Raw genomic sequence first — 21,638 nt, 5'->3', positions numbered from 1 at the left:
ATTGGCGAATAGACTTAGTTCTGCAGCTTACGCGGTTATAAACCTTCGCTCACTGACTGATGTCGATACAGCTAGACTTGATTTTCATCCTGCAGAGGAGGGCTATTCGTGCAACCTATAATTTAAAATGTAGGGAATTTCTGAGGACTAAATTCAAAGAAATTAATATACTTACTTTTCAAATTACAATTACCATTACAAAAATAGTAATAAGTTTACTAGAATAGAAATACTCGGAACAATCGCAGGCTGCAATTTCCCAATATATAAAGTTAGTCATTCTTTTTTGATATCTTTTATCTCTGCCTTTTAATAAATTTAAGAGGTGTATTAAAAAAAAGCTGTGTAAAAAGTCTTTCTATAAAGTTAACGATTATGTAGTTGATAAAAGGGCCTGGGAGTAGTGCTAGACAGGCTACTTCTAATAAATTTGCAATATTTGTTTTAAAATAAGTGTTGTTTGATGATTTGCTTTTTAACAGAGTACAGAGAGTTCTTTAGGCTAGCTTTTTCTCTCAGCTTACACCCTTTGTCTTCTGTGCCGATGAGTAGGGATGTAGCGATACAAATTTAATGATGTGGAATAAGTGACACCTGTGTCTTATATCCCGTAATAAACATTTTAAACCCTCAATAACAATATATGCTCAGTTAGCATGGTGAACAGTTTGTCAGCTAGTGGACTGTGAAAATTGTGTTTAAATTTATAAGTATAAAATGTTAGCAGTATCTGTATAGTATATCTAGTGTATGGGTTACCAAGCTGCATTAGATTACTAAATATATGAAAGGCTGAGAGGTAAGCTAAAAACTTTACAGATCCCTAAGCTCTCCAGATGTACCCTAACACATAAATAGTGAATATATAAATATATGAATAAGCACGGGATGTCTGCACCAAGACACCTAAGGTAAAAGTTGGATCTATAGGTAGGATCAAAGGTTCAAGGTGGTGGGACTATCTTAAAGCTATCGAGCAGGCTCAAGATAATTAACGGCTTGAAGGAGTCTTTGTCACTTTGAGCGGAAGCGAGAAATGAATAAGATAGAGCAATATTCCAATCTGATTTATTGGTATAAAACAACATTTTAAATACTATTTACACCTCTTCCCATAATTATATTATTCTTGTGAGCTGATGCATCTTCAGTATGCTATTAAAATATGGAACAGTCATATGAGTGTCAGTTTGTTAATGTTCAAGAATTGGAAGAAAGGAATTCCTAATTCTACATCATTTTTTGTAATTGAATGAACAATATTATATGCTTTTCAGCAACACTTGAAGGACAAGTTTAAATTTATGCCACTTATATGTGGTTTATGTTTTTTTCCCAACGCCACATTTTGGAATAAGGCAGAGATCTGATTTGTCGACCATCGATCGCCAGAGGCGTTCAATAGAGAGTATCAAGTCTATTTTTAGAATATAATTTTAACTCAATATTAAAATCTCGTATTAAATCTAGAATGAATGATTAAAGTACATCATACAATAAGGAACCTAGTAACTGTGAATTTCATCTGTTGGCAGTCTCTGAGTATTACAGTGATTTTTAAAAATCTTCTCAATCAGTTGTCTTAGTATAACCATGGCGATTACTAAAACCGTCAGAGTTACGTTACCTTCAGCATTAATTAGCATATCATAGCTAATCATCGCATAGCATTAATAATTAATTAATTATATACATGAAATGTTTTATTATACACTATATTTATTAAAAATTATTAAAAGTAAAGTCTAGTTTGAAGTAAGTAATAGTAAGTCCACTGAAGTATTTCCGAACCAATTCGACTTAGGGTCCTTCAAGAAAAGAGCGTACAAATTCTTAAAAGGCCGGCAACGCACTCGCGAGCCCTCTGGCATTGAGAGTGTCCATGGGCGGCGGTATCACTTAACATCAGGTGAGCCTCCTGCCCGTTTGCCCCCTATTTAATAAAAATAAAATAAAAAATAAAAAAATAGTATTCTACTAAATACCTAATTAATCACTTTAACTTGTACTGTTTCAGTTCTAACGGAGGAGCCTCGTTTCTCGGAGCCCATCCCGAATGTGACGGTTGCGCTCGGTCGTGATGCGAACTTACCCTGTGTAGTGGAACATCTTGGCAATTATAAGGTAACGTAAGGCAATTATTAAACAAAACAGCTTGTAATGGCCAATTGTAACATGGCCCTTTGTGCCATCGTCATTTACAATAATTTTACTTAATCAATATTAACTTTAAACATTTGTCGCACATTCAACGCGATTAATAATTGCAAAATTGGTGTTACTACCGTCGTCCGACATTATAACACAGTCAGTGCGCACGTCCGGCGCAGGCGACGTTCGAAACTCAAGTGACTAAAGAATTCACTTACTGCCACGAAACAGTCGCGCCACTGACATTTGGTAGATCACACAGACTAGGCATTGTCAATTGTCAACGTTGACAGTCTACCTTACCATACCACACCGAATCCTACGACTAACTTCAGAGTGGCGGGAATTTTAAAATATTCATTCTCCGACACATTTATTGAACCTAAGTGAATATTGTAGTTTAGTGCAGTATGACTTGTACTATCCTTGATGCGGATAAAGAAACAGCTGTGATTCCTCAAAAACAGAATTACAAAAGATATCTTACTATGAATGTCTTGGGAGTGAAATAGCTTGGAACGTATTATAAAACTTATATTCATAAGGTCTCATTCAAATTCAAATTGCGGGATCTCATAAATATAAGGAAAAAATCCATTGAACGAGTGGTTTATTGAAACCAATAAATAGCACTTACTAACCCCGCAATATACATTCACTATTGAAATTGCGTCGTTATTCAGATCACACCTAACTTATTGCAGATTATAACAATACTGTTTTATTTCTCCACGCGTCGAAGATTAACTATTTATTTCTTTTAACAATCGTTGCCTTATATAACTGTAACGAAACACATTTATTATTTTTAAACTATAATAAAATTATAATGTATTGCATCCATATGGAGAATAAAAGACTGTAAATAATTACTAATATTGAAAAGGAAAAATAAATATACTCTTAATGTCTGTAGACTATATTTATTTCCACAATAAATAATTGTTACTTTATTTATTTATAGTTTGTTTTAAGAAAACACTACAGTTAAAATATATGTAGACAATGAAAAAGGATTTTATCTAATTATGTGGCAAATATCTAAAACTTATAATGTAAAAATAAATCAAATATAAGCGTTGAATAATTATTAGCGTTTATCGCGTTCGTGTGTACCAAAATCTTTATTAAGACAATTGAATATTTTCTGTAATGAGCTCGGATGTGCTGTTGTAATACTTCTTGAGTGTAAACTTTGAAAAACATTGCTAATGAAAACTTTTTGAATTTCAATTTTGGAACTCTTTGGTAATATTGCATTCATTTGTCATTTGTTTTTGTGAATTGGCGGCAAATCTAAAACTCCTGTTACACGTGAAAATAAACCTAACGCGAGAAAATTTTCGGTACATGATTTATTATAACTTTCGTTGTGAGCTTACTCAACAACAAAGCTATGATAGGCTGCGATTAGCATTTCTTACTGAAGCCCCATCTCGTGCCACTATTTACAATTGGTTTAACGAGTTTAAGCGTGGACGCAGCAATCTCAATGATGATCCGCGTGAGGGACTTACTTTAAAAGCGACCACTGAAGATAACATCAGTTCTATGCGACGCATGATAGCGGAAGATAAAAGAGTGACCTATCAGCAGATATGGGCAAGCCTAGGCATTGATATGTTCAAAAAATATTATGGCAAGTTCAAAAAATATTACACGAACATTTAGGCGTCAGGAAGCTCTGTACCAGATGAATTCCACATACTTTAACCGACGACCAGAAACACCATCGCATGGACTGGTGAATGTTTGACTATGGCAGGTGTCGATATAATGAATTATCTGACATACAGTCTTGACCTGGCGCCCTGTGACTTTCATTTATACCCAGGAACTAAAGATAAAATTCGAAGTATTGTTTTCACGAGCCCCGAAGATGCGGTGAAAGACGAAAATGCCATAGAAGAGACCGCCAAGGAAGCATGGGCCCACTGCTTTTCTCTGTGGTTTCATCGAATGCGCCGATGTGTAGAGAGGAATGGAGATGACGTCGAAAAACAATATAAGTATTGGCAACTTTCTACATTAAGCCGCTTTTCATTTTCTAAACATTTTCAGTGTTACCTAGGTATTATATATACATAGTGTGCATCTCGGGGCAACTAAACCACCGATTGAGGTGTTGATGTCGCAGCAACGAGAAACAAGGAGCAGTCCATATAGTGATATTAAAAGTCCGCTCGAAGGTTTTATTTAACCGTTAGCAATAAACTGTCTAGTTTAGTGAAGATTTCCCAGAGGCAGACTTGTCAACCAGCGATCGTCTACTCCAGACGTGCCTCCCTATACTCTGTGTGATGCTAGTGTCACGTGACACTAGCATCTTTCAATAAATTGCAATAAATAATAAACCATTTCAGTCTAAGATGTGCCGATTGCCTTTTTATGTCACGCTCTTAATGAGGTCTAAGTTTCTATTTACTTAAAGCTTTTTTTTTAAATGCATATTATTTTAGAACTTATAAATTAATAAATATGTTGTTCTTAGTGCTGTGATATTTTTATTAATAGATTCGTGATTTAATACGCATCACACTTAGCAATTCGTCATTGGAATGATGTTGTTTAAAAAATCCAAAGTACCTAACTCATATTGAATATGCTAGAAATTTATGGTACTCAAGAAATGCGATATTATTTGTTAGTGGCTAAAGGTAAAGGACCCAAGTGAATAGTAATTACAATGGTCTATATTGTTAAAAAATGGCGAATAAATCAGTGCTGTATTGTCGGTAGATTTCCCTCGAGTTTAACGGGGCACTGAAGCATCTACATGTTACTACTGCTTTATTGTTTTATTCATGGCCGAATCTCGTCGGCTAAATCTACGATAATTATTTCGAAGTTTGACTACGCTTGGAAGCTATATCCTCGAATCAAAATGGGCGTGCATGTCAAAATTTAACTGACAATCGCCACACGTTTTAGCTGTCAGCGCAAACAACGCTACTTTCTGATATTCATTCGCATTATAAAAGTCGAATTAACAATAACTAATTGAATATGTAAATTTATTTTAAAATCATAATAATTATGATGGTTGATCGAAAAACAGAGGCTTGAAATGAGTCTCGTGGAATGTTTGAGTATAACCCAAAGCTATTTTGCAATCTGACTGTAAAGCGTACGTCAGTTGTTCAAAACTCGATCGAACTTGCAAATAAATTCCACGTCGGGGTATCTAAACGTTACGGTGGTGTATTTAATGCTGAAACAATTCCATGTGAACCTGGACGTAGCAATGCAGCCAATTAAATTATTCATGAGCGTCGGACGTTGTCGTTTAGATAATAATTACAGATTTCCGCTTATCCGTTTATAATTTAGCTTTAAGCTATTTGAGGCAGATATTTCCGCGGCCACTTACAAATATTTCACTAAAGTTAAATGGTGTTTATTATCAGTTAATATAATGGGCTCTTGTATGCAATATTCCTTGAAGTATAAATAGGAATTTTAGGCTACTTTTTGTTGTAATTTATCAATATTTGAAACGTAAAACTAAATCAAACACCGAGATGACTTAAATAAATGAAAAGCAGAATAATTCATTGTATAAATATTCTGGTTGGATCCGAGACAAAAGGTGTCAAATTGACGCTTATTCTTCGCTTAATTGTTCTTTATAACAAGGCACAATTAAATGTATTGAAACGATGCTATTGTACTTCACACCACATACTGTTCCACTCCCCATTCGGACACGAATTTGACCCATTTGTGCGTCGCGGATTGTAGGTGTATGCGCTATATGGTTTTGCGGATTATATTGATTTCATTCAATTTTTTTTACGTTTTATGGTATGTTCGTTCAACGTAGTCATAGACCAGATTGTGTCCGCTGGTGTTTTATTAGTGTATATTATTTCAACGACATCTCTATATTAAAAAAATAAAAAACCAGTAGCGCTTAGATCTGGGCCTCAGATTTTTGTATCTGTTTCATGATCATTTGTCAATCTAATAGGCAGGTGAAAGGTATGTTTCCTCATGATGTTTTCCTTCACGGTTCGAGTGAATGTTAAATAGTACATAGATAGACAGTCCATTCGTGCCGGGCAACGAGCAAACACTGCTCAAGATTAATATGATTTGTAACTAAATTATTAACATAACTTCAGCCTTGTTATTTTTGAGTTGTAATTGATTAGAGTGAAACTGCCAAAACCGCAAAGCAGAGCAGGGCGATAAGTTGTCGGAGGAATAAACAGGGTGTCAAATTTCACCCCTGCACTAATTAAACCGGGAGGGAGGGACTAATTCACGCGAATGGGGCGATACACGTTTGTTCGCGACCATCCAAACTGTGTGCGTTAGCTAAATAGACTACTGTAATTGATAATTGCTTGTTTACTCACCATTATATGTCAGCACATAATACTCATCGGTTCTTATGTTGTCAACTCAACACATCCTTGCGTGCAGCAATTTCGCAATTATATAAGAGGCGGATAAATTTGTTCGTCCAAATTATAATTAGGAAAGAATATATACCTATTATATTGTTCGGCTGCCCGACACAATCTTGGTGACGCTCAGTTGTGACCGAGGCATGAGTTAAGTTCTCCAAGATCTGAAGTTATGTTCTTGAATCAAGAAAGCTGAGCTGAGCTGAGCTGAGCCCTCTGTCCCACCTAGGCGTTATAGGAAAATAAGCCATTGTTTTGTATACTCCAAACGTTAAGTTCTTTTTCTACCAGTTGAATGCCCATGAAGTAGATGAATTAAAAATTTTATCAATAAAGAATATGAAGAATTTCACGGACGAATATACTGTAACGGGTCATACATAATCATTGAGGGCAGACAGCTGGAAAATATCGGAGCCTCGGCGAGGATTATTTATCTGTTGGTACTGAATAAAAACTGATCATACGAAACACGCATGTTCTTATCTGTAATTATTATTGTAAAATCAATAATAGTCAAATTCTTTTTTTTCAATCTTTATTTATTCGCAAATAGCGCACCCGACAGATGTCCTGTACACATTAAATACAAAATTTTAAACTTAAATAAACAAATAACATCTAATTAGATATATTATATTCCCGATTCCATTTTAACTCTCATCAAATTCGATCCACCCATTAATTACGGCTTTGTCGGGAAACATTTGATCGTCTTGATCCTGGCATTGCTGATAATATTGGCACGATAAGCCAATAGAAACTCGGTATAAAAACATCAACTGCTCAACTTCAACACTTCTAATTGTCAAATTTTCAGTCATACTTAACAATAGATAAAATTGCGTTTAACAGTCATTCTATGTCCGTCTTCTGGTTCCGAGCTACCTTCCCACGAATTATCAGCCAAATGTAACTGACACGGCTATCCTATATATATATATATATATATAGATTGATGCGATAGAATATTAAATATCTAATTGAGTCTATGATGGGTGCCTCGGCTGTACATTTAGGAAAAAAGAACCTAAATATAAAATGAAGTGATTGTTCAAGGAAGTTTCATTAATTAAAATTACGAACGGCGACAAAGTGTAGAGACTCTCTTAAACAAATATTGCACTGACGGAATTAACTTATTCATGAATATACCACGGCACTAATAATTTGTTTTATTTTATGAGACCTATTATCTAGAAACTGGCGTCTCGTAAATACTTGAGCCACTCGGAATTTTAAAGTAATGGAAAGGGTTGATTTTACGGCGGATTTTCACGATGATATGCGTCTTCTGGGGCTCGTACCAGGCTTAATTACGTTTTTATTTAACTCTCGCGGTTTCATTATACTATATTTCATTGACATTGAAAATTAGATTGGTCGTACTATTATTTAGTTCGCAAAACGATTTTTAATATTTTTAATAAAACATACTAATTGTGAAGATTCTTGTTACGTATTAGATTGCATAAATTTACGTAAATCTCTTCGACGTTTTATACCGAAGATAATAAATTATATTTTTTGTTTGTCTGTCTTCATAGTGATTTAGCCTTACCATTCACCCATACAAACAGTGGCGCCTTTACCTTTCATCGGACGTCAAGGCAGAATCCAAAATACCATCCGTTTTACCTCCATGTCCGTTGTTCAACAACTGAGCGTTTCTTGAGACAGTTTTTGCCGCGCACCACCACTATGTGGAACCAGCTGCTCACTGAAGTTTTCCCCCAAATCAATCCGACTTAAAAAGCCGGCAACCCACTCGCGAGCCTTCTGGCAATGTGAGTGTCCATGGGCGGCGGTTTCACTTAACATCACCTGAGCCTCCTGCCCGGTTGCCTCTTTTACATTAAAAAAACCTATATACTCCTGTTCCACAACCATATACCATTTATTTACCAGGAACTGGCGACTTGGCTTAAAAAATGTGTCATCCTTCTTTGGTCTTCTTAACCGAAGAGTTATAAATTGCCCATAGCGAGAACCGGGGCTTTATCACAATTTTGATAGACTTATGTTTTATTTCCATTCCTCAAAATTATAAAAAAAAATCTAAAAGGGTAAGGCGGATTACAATTTATTTTCGTAGAATCGATATAGTTCAGGTAAAGTTATATTTGATTAGGGTATGCATCGGCCAAGTACCGAAACGGTGCGAGCGTTTTTATATGCCTCCTTTTGGAATTGCCTTCGAACGTTCGGGAGCAATTTAAAGGAATGAATTTGGAGTGTTATCGTTTTATTAATATGTTAAGTGATATACATAAATCTTTTGCTTTACGGATATAGCCAATAATATTTATATCTGGTGTTAAATTTTTATTGAGCCGTTGGAACTTGGAAGCCTCGACTCATTGTAATGGTGAACGCTAAGTAATTCTTTCTGGTTAACTCCTGATTGACTACGTCTAATAGACATTTCAGACGTTTCAGAATACTGGGCGTCTCGTTTATAAGGGACTATATAGTTAGTTATAAGTTGATTAAATTGATTAAAGGCTGGCAAACAAAGATAATGATGTGATTGCCGATAGGTTTCGTTTGTGAGTGTTTGGGCTGAGAGCTACGTTCGTTACGTGTTGCGGTTTTCCGCCTGTGTATAGGATTGGATTTTGAAATAAACATGATAATTACCTCAATAGAAAGTATATTTTCATAGTTTAGATAGTCTAGTAGCCAAACATTGTAATATTTAATTATTTATTTAGAAGAGATCTAAGCAGTATTAATGTAAACTAAAAATACACATAGAAACAGCAATACATTACCAACAAGAGAATTTAGTACGAATACATAAAACGAGCATAGAGAGCCAAATAAATGACCCTACATAAAAGATAAAGTTTTTAGGTTAGAGTTTTGTTTAGGATATTTGTTTATTACCAGGTTTTTGACTAAACTGGAAAATGAAAGTAGAGAAGTTTAAAATAAAGTCCCAAGATTAAATTGTCAAGACTGTAAAAGTTATAAACAAGAATAGGCGTAACCACAATAAGTCGGCGTTAGAACACAGACACATTAGCGAGTTCGCGAAGTCGCGGTAATGCGGGAGATAAAGGAATTTGCTCTTAAGTATGTGGCGAGAGGCTTAACAACTTACTTAACTCCGGCATTCGACTTTTTGCCTTTATAATTAGGTTTAGCCATAAAGCAAAGACATCAACAATGTTGCTCGGTTTAAAACCCAAGTAAATAATTCGTACGAAACAGTGTTATGTAGGGTAAGAAGCGATCAAATTTATTTAAGAAAAATGTATGTAAAAATTCAAAATTAAATCAGTTTTTGGCTTTAGATTTCTATTTACATTGCCGCTGTACTAGAAAAAGAAATAAAACATTTAAGATTAAATAGTATGTGAAACGTATAAATAGGTTTATTAAGGTCGTTAAATATTCACGTAGAATATTCAAAGATAGTTTTCATAATTTTATCATCATTTTGCATACATTTTGAGCATAACCTGGTTATAGCAAACGAGGTCTATATGTGACGTCGAAGCCACTTTGAACCACATTTTTTATGCTGATAAATATAAAATATTTATTTTCAGTTTTATGTGCGCTTTAATATGCATCAGTGCGCACATAACCTGTTGCGGATCGAGCCTGAATATTCCTCTTCCATTTCCGGTGATAAATCGGGCGTAAAAAGAAAATATATTATATATCTAGAACGTAACATTTAAATGTTTTTAATCATACTCTCTCGGTTTGTTGTTGTCTCATTAGTGTGTTTAACACTCAAGTAAAAAGTATTACAGTTTAGATCTCTTTATAACTGGAAGCTATTCCGATGCGATTACTTAGTGAGCAGTGCTCGTAAATTGTGGCCCTTGCCTCTGCGCTCAAAACACTCTGGATAGACGTCATTATTTTACTCGAAGGAACATTCATTACCGTGTGCTCGGAATTAGAAATAGAAGAGCTCTGCTAGCTCTTTCTGAGAAAATAATTTATAATTATAACTTGTTACCAATAAAAGAGAACTCGATAAATTATATACTGACATGATTGAAGTTTACTTTTAAAGCACTAGTCAGCAGGTCATGTAGGTACCAAAAGTATTTCAATTGGCGAGTTCTTGAGCATTTCTCCGTTGCAAGTTATCGAAGTGTATTAAGTGCTATTAATATCCACGTAGCCTAGCACGATGTCCAGGATATAAATGAGGGTGCTTAGCGACTCAATATTCGAGCTCCAGGTGATGTTAATGGCTGTATAATCGACGACGGAGCCATTAATTCTGCGCCCAGTTCCCACTTCCTCCCGTAACTCATGCACCAACTTCCGAGCCGTAATAAACTTCTTCTCGACTATGCTCTTTTCTCTTTAATAGATCTGAATGTCAGCTATGCCTGTTATCGTTTACTCACGTTAACTGTATTTTCTATTAATGTATCTCTGTTTGAATATGTTACGTTGACTCAGTAGTTCCCGCGAAGCGAAATACATTTTTAGAGTCAAAGTGAATTCCACAGCGTCTCGATTCGGAATTGACACTAGCAATGTAGATTGTGGAGTATCGCAAAGATAGAGTAGTTGGGAATCCTCATAAAATATGCAACGTATTGACTAGCAGTGCCCCGCAGTGCGCACTGCGACACTGTCTGCGGTCACTGGCGAATTTAACGACACTTACAGACAAACAATGGCCTTTACTTGTTTAGTTTTAGTTCGGATTAGATCGGACGAGCGGAGTTATGTGTTCCGAATTAAGGCCCGGCGTCTACTCGCTAAACTAAGCGTTAACTAGTCATAGTCCCAAAATACTATTGTACAAAGTTTTTAGTAATTAAATGTAGTTCAAACATTTACTATGGTACACAATTCTAAAGTTGTAACATTTAATTATACGTAAAGTTTTCGGAAAACATAGATTAACAATTGATTTAATAAACGTGACCAATGCAGGACACTCACAGTAACTAGAGTGACGAGGAAACGACTAGTCCTATCCTAACGACGTAATTAATAAATAAAATGATATCCCGATTTGAGACATTTACCGTAGATCAAAAGCTATTTTGTCACGTTCACTTGTGGCTGTAATTCAATTTCCCAAGTTGTGGCCTTACTTAAGTGTATCTTTATTATTACCTTAGTAATAGTTCATCCATTTAAAAATAATTGCTTTTTTTGTTGTATGAATTTTGTATTGTCTTTTGTCAACATAGCTTTTATATAAATAATTATAAGTTTATAATAATAATACAAAGCTTCAATCCGTTTAAAAAGTGTTTTCTTAGTATTGTCTTGTCGTATTGTCTACTGTGACACCAAGACGGTTGTCTTTTCACCGTGACCACGCACGCTGAAAAGCACGCGAAACGTCGGAAAAAATTTAGAATTATTTAAATAATTATAAGTTTTAAAAAAAGTTCAAAAAGTGTTTTTCTTAAGTGTTTTCTTATTGTATGAATTATTGGTCAATTATTAGGTTTGAAGCTGAATTTTGTTGCAGGTAGCATGGATTCATATAGATCGTCAAATGATTCTAACCATACATCGTCATGTTATCACGCGTTTGGCGCGCTTCAGCGTGTCGCACGACAACGCCATGACGTGGCTGCTGCACGTCACCCAGGTGCAGCAAGAGGACCGCGGCTACTACATGTGTCAAGTTAATACCAATCCCATGATAAGTCAAGTGGGCTACCTACAAGTTGTTGGTGAGTAATTTTACATTATAGAGAGAAAAACGATCCAACTTCATAAATGTTCTCAGAACATACAAACTCCGCATATATATGCATATATACTAGCAATGCCCCACGTTTTCCCTCGGTAGATATCGATGATAGTGGAAAGTCTACTAAGTCTGACTATAGATGTATATTTGTTATCATACAAGATTTATTAATTTAGTTTTTAATTACTTCCTTTCAGATTATTAGATACACACTTTTTAAATCAGTCCATTAGGTTTAGTGTTAATAAATGTTTTTAACATACATAAAAAACACAAATGTTTCCTCTTTATAAGATTAGCACCTACATATATACTATACCGACGTAGAGGTACTATTATATAATAACGAAACTAATAGTAGTATTTCACAATTAGTCCCCCATAGATTATTACATAATAGATGCGCCAGAATGTTTCTGTTAAATTATAAAGAACAATTGTTTAAAAATAAATTTGCTCACGCAACAATTCCGACGGGAACCAACTCACTGGAAAAATATCGCAGCCGAATAATATTTATTTTACCGCATCACCATATTTGTAAGGCAATGTGTAATAAAAACTTCAGCTCACCTCGTATTTAAAGCATTCCAGTTTAGGCCCAATATTTAGCAACTGATACACTTTCACGTTGGGCAGCTCGCTTGGTTTAGGAAACTTTTAAGTGGCATTTTTTTATTTCTGAAACGGGTCAGTTTTATGTGCTTTCAATTGCATCGGAAATAGGAAGGTGCTTCAACGGTAGCGGCCGATCGGGAAGGTTTTTAACAACGATACAATTTTCTCAAAACAAAAATGGATTTGATTTCTAAAAGCTGCATTTATCTTTAATTTAACTTGTAGAAAATAGGTGCTCATTTCGGACGCAATAATGTTTGGTGGAAGTCTCTTTCAAATATATAATACGAAACAAAATATAATGCACTGTTAACAGCGTTTTTTCAGTATAACGCTTGTTTATAGTATAGAGTTTTTAGTGAGATCAAAGTTTCAAATACAATTTTACATGAACTCGGTAATTCATAAATAAGTTGATTAATTATAGCTGAAGCAAGGCCTTCAAGGTGCGGACGAAATTTGAACGTGCAGAGTTAAAAAGAGTAAGTCTGTGCGCAAGGGAAAAGTTGGCACTTTCAAATTTTAAATTCACGCTCGCGGACCAAATATTTTGCACACGTTTGAGTTTCACAGTTTAACTTGATTTGCTTCAAGAATTTTAACAATATTTTACTTAACGTTTCCTTTAAAGTTATTCAATGTTAGTACAAACAAACGCTAAATGAATAAAGCTAGCAAAACTTATCGAGGCTGAATTTTGTTTGGATACGAGTATATTTACATATTTTTGGGTGTGTAATTCTGTGCCGAAATACTCAAACGCGGCTGTATAACTCGGTATACCATTTCTACACATTCCTCTGCGATTAGAACCACATCATCAACGATATTCTTCTATATGATGAATCGTGTACTCAAATTCATATGTTGCATATACCAATACTTTTTATAAAGTATATTATCATCTCTTATACTAGACTAGAGGTAGTACTACTACTACGTACTAGACGTAGATGAGATGGTTGTATATTTTTACAGTGAATATCCAGAATGGTAAACCCTAAGTTAATTAACCTAATCAAAAATAAAGCTCGACTCCTAAAAACGTTACAAACAAACCAAAACAGTGTGGGATGGTCGCTGTTGTTAACGGACCCTTTTTTATCGTCCGTTGGGTGAACTGACAAAAGTTCTACTATAATAATTAATTAATAATTTTTTGTATTATATAATTCTTTGACCCCTTTTCTTAATTAATTTCCTATGTTTGTTTCGTCTGTAATTTTTTTATTGATTATAAATTCTTGTTGGATCAACTGTTAGGACAGGATTGTGTTTATTGTAAATAAATATAAAATAATAATAATTTAAAAAACAGTATTTTTAGCTGACTCATTAATTTTACCTTCAACAGTCCCTCCCAATATCCTAGACGAGGAAAGCACCCAATCAGCTGTAGCAGTGCGTGAAAACCAAAATATAAGCCTGGTGTGCAAGGCCGATGGTTTCCCCACTCCGAAGATTATGTGGAGACGAGAGGATGGCCAACCTATCTCTGTTGAAAGGAGAAAGAAAGGTAAACAATTTAGATGTTATGATTTAAAAAAACAAATTATATCTCATATGAAAGAGAACCTTTATACATAATTATTATTATTTATCAAACGAATTAGCTTCATATTACATACGCATTGCGATTATGGACATAAGGTACTAAGTAATTAGGATTTAGCCGAACAATAAAATTAAGGGTGATAGGGTCAAATATAATATATAATAGCGAGCCCCAATGTCCACTTGTGGTCAATGACTTCACGGCTGGGACCTGTCATCCTCACCGTCACACGCAGTATTAGCAAAGGGACGATTCTAATTATATTTCCACATCCAGGTTAATCGTTTCTATTGTTTAATTATGTCTGAAATTAAAGATTCTTATTAGGATAGAACAAAATATTTTCTTGTTTTTTGTTAATTAAATCTAATAAATACTGATTTTGAAAAACAACAAGCAACTTTAATTGCTAAAAAATAAATAAATCAGTAGTACTACCCGGGCTCAGTACTACACAGTAGTACATTTAAGATCACACTATTAAGGAACACTGCGCCTGTAGGTATCTATTTCTGTCACCGCAAAGTAAATAATTACCAATTAAGAAAAAGTCCTTCACTCAATGATTTGAAAACAATGAAAACGTTTAGCCAAAGCAAAGATGGGAAGATCTTTTTATTTATACTAGATATTCGCGTACACTAGAGAAGAGAGGTAGAGATAAAACAGCGGGAATTGTATTTATTCCTTTGATGTAGATTTAAACATTATCATAATAAACCAACAGAATATGAATAATATTAAATAAACAACGTTGAAAAATATTATATACATTTATTTTAGTCTGGCTACAGTTGTTTTAGAACTGAAATAACACAAACAGAATTCTAGGTTTACAATATTATTTAGGTTGAGTATGCTAATTGGTGTTACCTAACATGGCAATGATTGAGTTAAAGTTAACTAAATAACTGCTAGTTACTTTCCATAAAACCGAAGCTTAATGTATTTATGTACCGATAAAAATGCCTTACTAATTATTTTGACTCCTCCCAATTTAACTCTTTTCTACCTAACACTTTATTACATAAATAATATATCTGCCTCAGACCTCCATTATGTTTCAGTGAATAGGATCATGCTAATTATCTGTAACGGGGCTTATGTACGATGTGGTCATTGTTTTTAAGTTATAGGTTCTGATCTGATAATATCTATGCATCTGACATCACTATGTAGTTGAATCCAATTGTGACGATTAAATATAAATTAACTAAGATCTTTAAAAATATACTCGATTCATATATTGATGTACACAAAAAACAATGGCTATAGCAAACTTTCTTTAGATTTCCTGTTGCACTGCAACGCCCGCTGTTACGCTGTATATAGGCTTTTAACATCTTTGTTTATATTTCCGACATACAGCTGAACTGTATGTTGAACTAAGCTACATTGTTGAACTATGCAGCGTCGTCTGGCTTCATTTATTGCAACTGTAAATGTTATAAAACAACTTTTACATTAACATTTATCAAAACAGTTACGCGCCCAAAATTCTCATTTGCATGTTGTTTTTAAAATACCTTACTCTCTTAAAGGATCTACCGAGACATATATATAGCTATACATGACGTATATACGAAGGGTGTGCAATAAATAGTGATTATTCTCTACCTAGAGAGAAAATAATAATAATAAAAGATCAAAAATTCTCCTATGATTTTTAAAACTGATTTGTCTGACAGTATGGATCGTGTTCCTTAAAATGGTTAAAATTTAAGTTCGAGCGGTAAAATATCTTTGATCGAAATTAGATTACTGGCTGGCAAATCGAAGATCAAAGCAAAATTATGGGTTAATGCTCCTTCATATTCTACGGTTGCACGTAGGTTTAGGAGTTTATCGATGGAAGAACTTTCATTTACGAGATACTCGCACGGGACGCTCTACATCAGTTGAATTAAAGAATTTGAGTATCAAAACAGTTTCGCTGGACGATTCCATCCACCGGTAAAATAATAAGATTTTTTTGGGGCCTCGTAATGATCGAATACCTTAATTTTGAAGCCACTATGAAACTAAAATGTGACTACGTCCAACAATAAAATAACGTTTATAAAAGGTAATTGCCCCTAGTGCCTACGATTTAACATTTTTGATATAACTTTGCTAAAAGATTTCAGTCAGCATTATATAAAAACTCTTTGATCAGAGCTGTGATTTCCGCGATTAATTATCCCTAATTATGACGTCACACGTTTATTTATCCGCTAATTACGGGCCGCGCCACCGCAGTCCTAATGACCCGATGTCAATACATTTCAAACTATCGTAATATTGTGATTTAAATTAAATTATAAAGTTCTAAATTACCTTTAAAATACATATACTCTTAGAGTTTTACATACAGAATTTGTGTTCTACTACATATTATGTATACCTACTACCATTTGCAAGAAAGAAATAATATTGACAACATATTTACAAGAAACGTTGCTGTTTAGTGCGAAAGGAAGGCAAATATTGTTATAGTAGGCAAAATACCCTGCCCGGCCCTATTTATATTTTGACCTCTCACTTCTCAGTCTCTTGTTTATAATGTAATTCGTCCACGCGCAGGTGTCGACCCCCTATGTGCGCGTATTAATATTAAGTCTTACGAATAAAAAAGTTGTCATTTGTAAAATCCCAATATGAATTATTAAGTGATGTGATAATATTGGAAGTAGCTTAAAAACCTAGATGTAGAAACACCAATACACAGGTACAAGAAAAGGTGAATTAATGTATGCTAACAATAAAAATAATTTTCGTAGACATCACTTATATTAACCGTTAAAGTGATATGCCGCCAAAAAAATTGGAAAAATCGTCTCGGAAACTACTAATTTTCTTATTAAAACCTGAGAATGTATTTGTCCCAAACGTGCATTTTGTTCTAAAGACGGTTTTATTTAACAGGAACATATGTATGTCATAAAATAATAATTTCCATACACAAAATGATCGTCGTAAATGCAACATAAAGTAGATCGATCGATTTGTTATGATAGGTTATCCTACTCTAATAAAAATTTGAACAATGCACAATATCCTTTGATGTCTCCGACAGCTCTTGTTCAAAGCTAGTCGCCGCGTAGGAATGTAACATCACAAAACCATATGATGCTACGTATAGTAAGTTTAATAAATACACGTTATTAGTATTCGATTACTACTAACTACTAACTTGAACCTATTGAATTTATTACAAAGATACATTTAATTTAGACGATTATTTCTAGGAAATTTCCGCGATGTATACAATTTTAGAAACGATAAAATTTAAAAGCACTTCGGCGCAGCTTTCTCGCAAGTCATGTTTTGTGATTCAATTAACTAATGTGGTAATTACCTGGGATCTTTACCATGAAATATGACGATATATGACATTTCTGTACATGTAAAAAGTAAACAATCGCATCCTATTAATCTGAAAGTGTTATTATGTTTATACAAGCGAACTTAGCGATAATATTTACACTTCGGTGGTAGGTATTATTTTAGTCCTATCCTATCGTAGGTATTATTTTATCCTTTATCGTCTAGTATGAATGAATTTACACTTGCGTTTAATTTATCTCAATTTATTTGTATATTACTAGTTATTTTATTTTAATTCAAATCTTCGATTTAAGTATTTTTTTTAAATAACCATATTGAAATGATTATTAACACAATATCTTTTTACTCAGTCACCGTGTACGAAGGAGACACTCTTTCCCTGCAACGCATCAGTCGCACGGAGATGGGAGCCTACCTGTGTATAGCCACCAACGCCGTTCCCCCTTCTGTCTCCAAGAGGATCATCGTAGACGTTGAATGTAAGTCCAAAAAAAGCATTAGTATCTATAACATACTCTGGATAATGTCGCGAGAGAACAGTGAGCGTTTCGCTCATTAGGACATTATATCCCATGTTAGAGTAGAGGCTGGTGATTTTCATCTTCGAGGTCGAGAGTGCCTTCGCAGTATGCCTCTGCGTATTGCGTCTAGGTATTGTCCTTTTTTTTATTGTTGTACAATAAAAAAGCAATAGGAGGCAATAAATAAAGGAATGCAACAATTTGCATAAGAACAAAACACTTCCTCTGTTATGCAAATCGAGAAATAAGAAATTTTTATTAATTAATTTAAAATCATTTACTTTTACCTGTTGTACAACACGTTAATCTCACTCTCGACATATTAATATAACTTGTACACTATCAAATTCAAAGAACTCCGGTCTTTTCATTTATTTATAACTAAAATTTATATTTTAGCACCTCATCACGTCTCGATTTTATTAGAAATTAGAATTAGAAAACTATTTATTCTTAAAGTAGGGTTAGGTATTATATGTATGAAACACGTCTCAGCACCCACTAACGTTAGAGTAATAATTATCAGAAATTATTTCATTTTAAAAACCATATTTAGAGTCACTCACATTTGTTATTAACTATGACGAAATCCAGCTATTTCGCGTCATTTATTAGCCTATAAATACAGATCACGAAGGGGCGGCACTACGATATTTAAAATATATATAAACTTTTTGCTTATGTGCTGTAGAAAAAACTCATGGAAGAAAATTTCATAAACGAGTATGATTTATTTTATACGCGTATTTACAAGCAATAAATTATAAAATCAAGAATTGCATACTTCAATTAAAGTTCTTTTCCCCGCAAGTAGCACAGCAGCGGCTCTTTAAACACTCTTTTCACTCCTCGTGTTTCCAACATCCTTCGCCCCTGCAATGATGCTTCATTGCCAGGTCTAGTTTGGGGCCACGTTTCATTTAGCCCTGAGATTCCAGTCGAGGGCTTGCTTGGTAATGTAACTCGGATCTCTCCGAAGCGTATGGCTAACCCATTTCCACATTTTTTTTAACCCATTTCAACTTTTTCTTATTATAAAACTGTCGTTACATTTCATCGTGTAATTATTATTTTTGATCCTGAATTAATATTTGTAATTTGAACTTATTTTTGAACCGACGATATGAAAAAACGTCTTGCATTATTCTGGAAGAGGTACATATGCCGTTAGAAAACCGGCGAACGAGTCATACGAACTAACTGAAATTCTCATTTGCTACATAAACCTTTAATTTTTTCATATTAACTTACTTTTACTTATTTATTAGCGTTTTAGCTGCTGCGACCTCAAATACCATTTCGGTTCTCTTTCGGTACAGCCGCTACTTTACTTTCAGTACTCAAACGTACCTAAACCGTGAATTTAAAAATATTACTCATTCTAATCAAATATCGTAATTACTGAATCTCGTCAAACTGTTTCATGTTACAAAACGGCCCGTGTGTGATAGCCTTATTCCATCCTATTACAAGACGCAGCTGTATAAATAAGACAGTGATAATTGAAAGATAATATTTCCCCAAGGTGCAGGACTGAGATTGGCGACGCTACAATAAATTCTTCAAGAAAATTCTTTTAAAAACAAAATTAAAAGAGTTCGCGTAAACAATGGCGTGCCCGTGATACTTTTTAACTTGAAATTATTAACTTGGATTTTTCGAGATTTACACTTGCTTTTAATGAATGTATATCGTGAGTGAGAAAATATAATCATTAGCACGTACTGATAAATCGAAATATAAATAAAGAACTATAACTCAAAATTGCGAAAGTGTAATTTTCATAAAAAATGCCTTTCAAATGGGCAAATGTAAAAAACCTCCGGCACAGATCCCCCGTATTCAAATGATACTGTAAAGCCTTAAACACACATCCGCATAATAATGAACCCCTGACGCTCTCGCATTACGTAGAACTTTATAAATATTTTAAAACGTCGTAGAATATTTAATCGCGACGGACGTACCGCTTGCTCGAAAATTGCCACATAAACTGGCGATGTGAGTAATGCTCTCAAACTGTGGATTACATTTAGGATTGCTGCACGTTACGCAGTGAAATATTGACTCCGCTTTAACCTTTCATATTTATTATATTGATTTCATTATAAATCATAAGTCTATTGTTAAGATTTTCTGATGAGTTGTGATGGTGGTTTAGTCGTCAGTGAACTAAAATATATAGATGGGAACTCCAACAGTTGAGTAGCCCGTGAGCAGTCGCCAACGCTGGGAAAAGTTCGTTCAATTCATCAATATCGGGAATTTATAAATTGCTTCCTAGTTCCCGATAGTTTATTTTATACTCTGGAGCCGTACGTTGTCAGGTGCCGTTAAATAATATGATTGATAACCGTTCACTTTAACGTGTTTTGTCCATTATTTACACAACTGTCGTAATTTATAAAATTAATATTCGATATAAGTTTTAGTTCGAATTTAACAGTTTTTTCTTGTAATATGTCAGTCGCACGTTTTTTTATTTTACCTTAATTATATTACATTTCTTAGCCTACATAGTAATAATAAAAATAAATAAAAAGAAAATTGAAACAAATTTAAAAACTTTGATCCCTTTAACGCTGGCAGCATTTCCTCGTTGTATTACGATACTTATACGTCGAGCGAGAAAAGCATCAGCTCTGGTGTCACCGGTACTATCTATCATTTTTAATCTTTAATTAGCGCCAGTGCGCTTGAACCCACGGCCCAAGAGTCTCCGCGGCCGTCTTATTTTCCGCGGCTGCCACAGCTTCTTTGCTTGTCCGAGAGAGGTGAGACGGGGCAAACGTGGCCACACAAGTAGCATCCCATACTTCGGTATGGGATCCAATAGTTAAACAACATACCATCCGGCCGCTAGCCCATCGTCTCTTGCGTTGCCTGTTGGCAGAGAGCAGAGAGCGGCGTTTAATGTCTAGTTTAGTTTTAATATATGTCAGTACGAGTAACTTACTGATATAAACATTCTTTAGAATAATTTTATGTTTTCATGCTCAGTGGTAATTCTTATTTCAGTCTCGCCAATGATTTGGGTGCCTAACCAGCTGGTTGGGGCTCCGGCTGGCACTGACGTCACGGTGGACTGCCACACCGAGGCCCATCCCAGAGCAATCTCTTACTGGGTCTATGATAACGTAATGGTGCTCCCTACGAAGAAGTACGCCATCAACACAGAGGAGAATTCATATCGGTGATTTGTTGGATATTTTTATTCTTTTTAAATTATAATAGTTATCACATTATTGTTTGAAACCCCATTTTATCTAATTCTAAAAAAAAATTACAAGTAGCTTATAAAACATATATTTGATATTAATGGTGGATAGCATAGATATTCTTTATTATTATTAATTGGC

The 21,638-nt window shown here is 34.4% G+C and overlaps 1 protein-coding gene across 2 annotated transcripts in view; it reads left to right on the top strand.

Moving 5' to 3' along the window:
• LOC123714675 (lachesin-like) overlaps positions 1–21,638 on the top strand; it is a 39,757-nt gene that overhangs the window by 13,029 nt on the left and 5,090 nt on the right. For both annotated transcript variants that reach the window (XM_045669039.1, XM_045669040.1), the window contains 5 exons: positions 2,018–2,124; positions 12,031–12,238; positions 14,231–14,392; positions 18,109–18,237; positions 21,298–21,472. In XM_045669039.1, the coding sequence (XP_045524995.1) occupies positions 2,018–2,124; positions 12,031–12,238; positions 14,231–14,392; positions 18,109–18,237; positions 21,298–21,472 (781 nt within the window). The remainder of the gene's footprint in view (positions 1–2,017; positions 2,125–12,030; positions 12,239–14,230; positions 14,393–18,108; positions 18,238–21,297; positions 21,473–21,638) is intronic.

This window comes from Pieris brassicae, chromosome 9, assembly GCF_905147105.1.
Source record: "Pieris brassicae chromosome 9, ilPieBrab1.1, whole genome shotgun sequence".
In the NCBI taxonomy this organism is placed as follows: domain Eukaryota; kingdom Metazoa; phylum Arthropoda; class Insecta; order Lepidoptera; family Pieridae; genus Pieris; species Pieris brassicae.
Note: the sequence above shows the minus strand (reverse complement) of the source record. Positions and strands in the feature narration are given on the sequence as shown.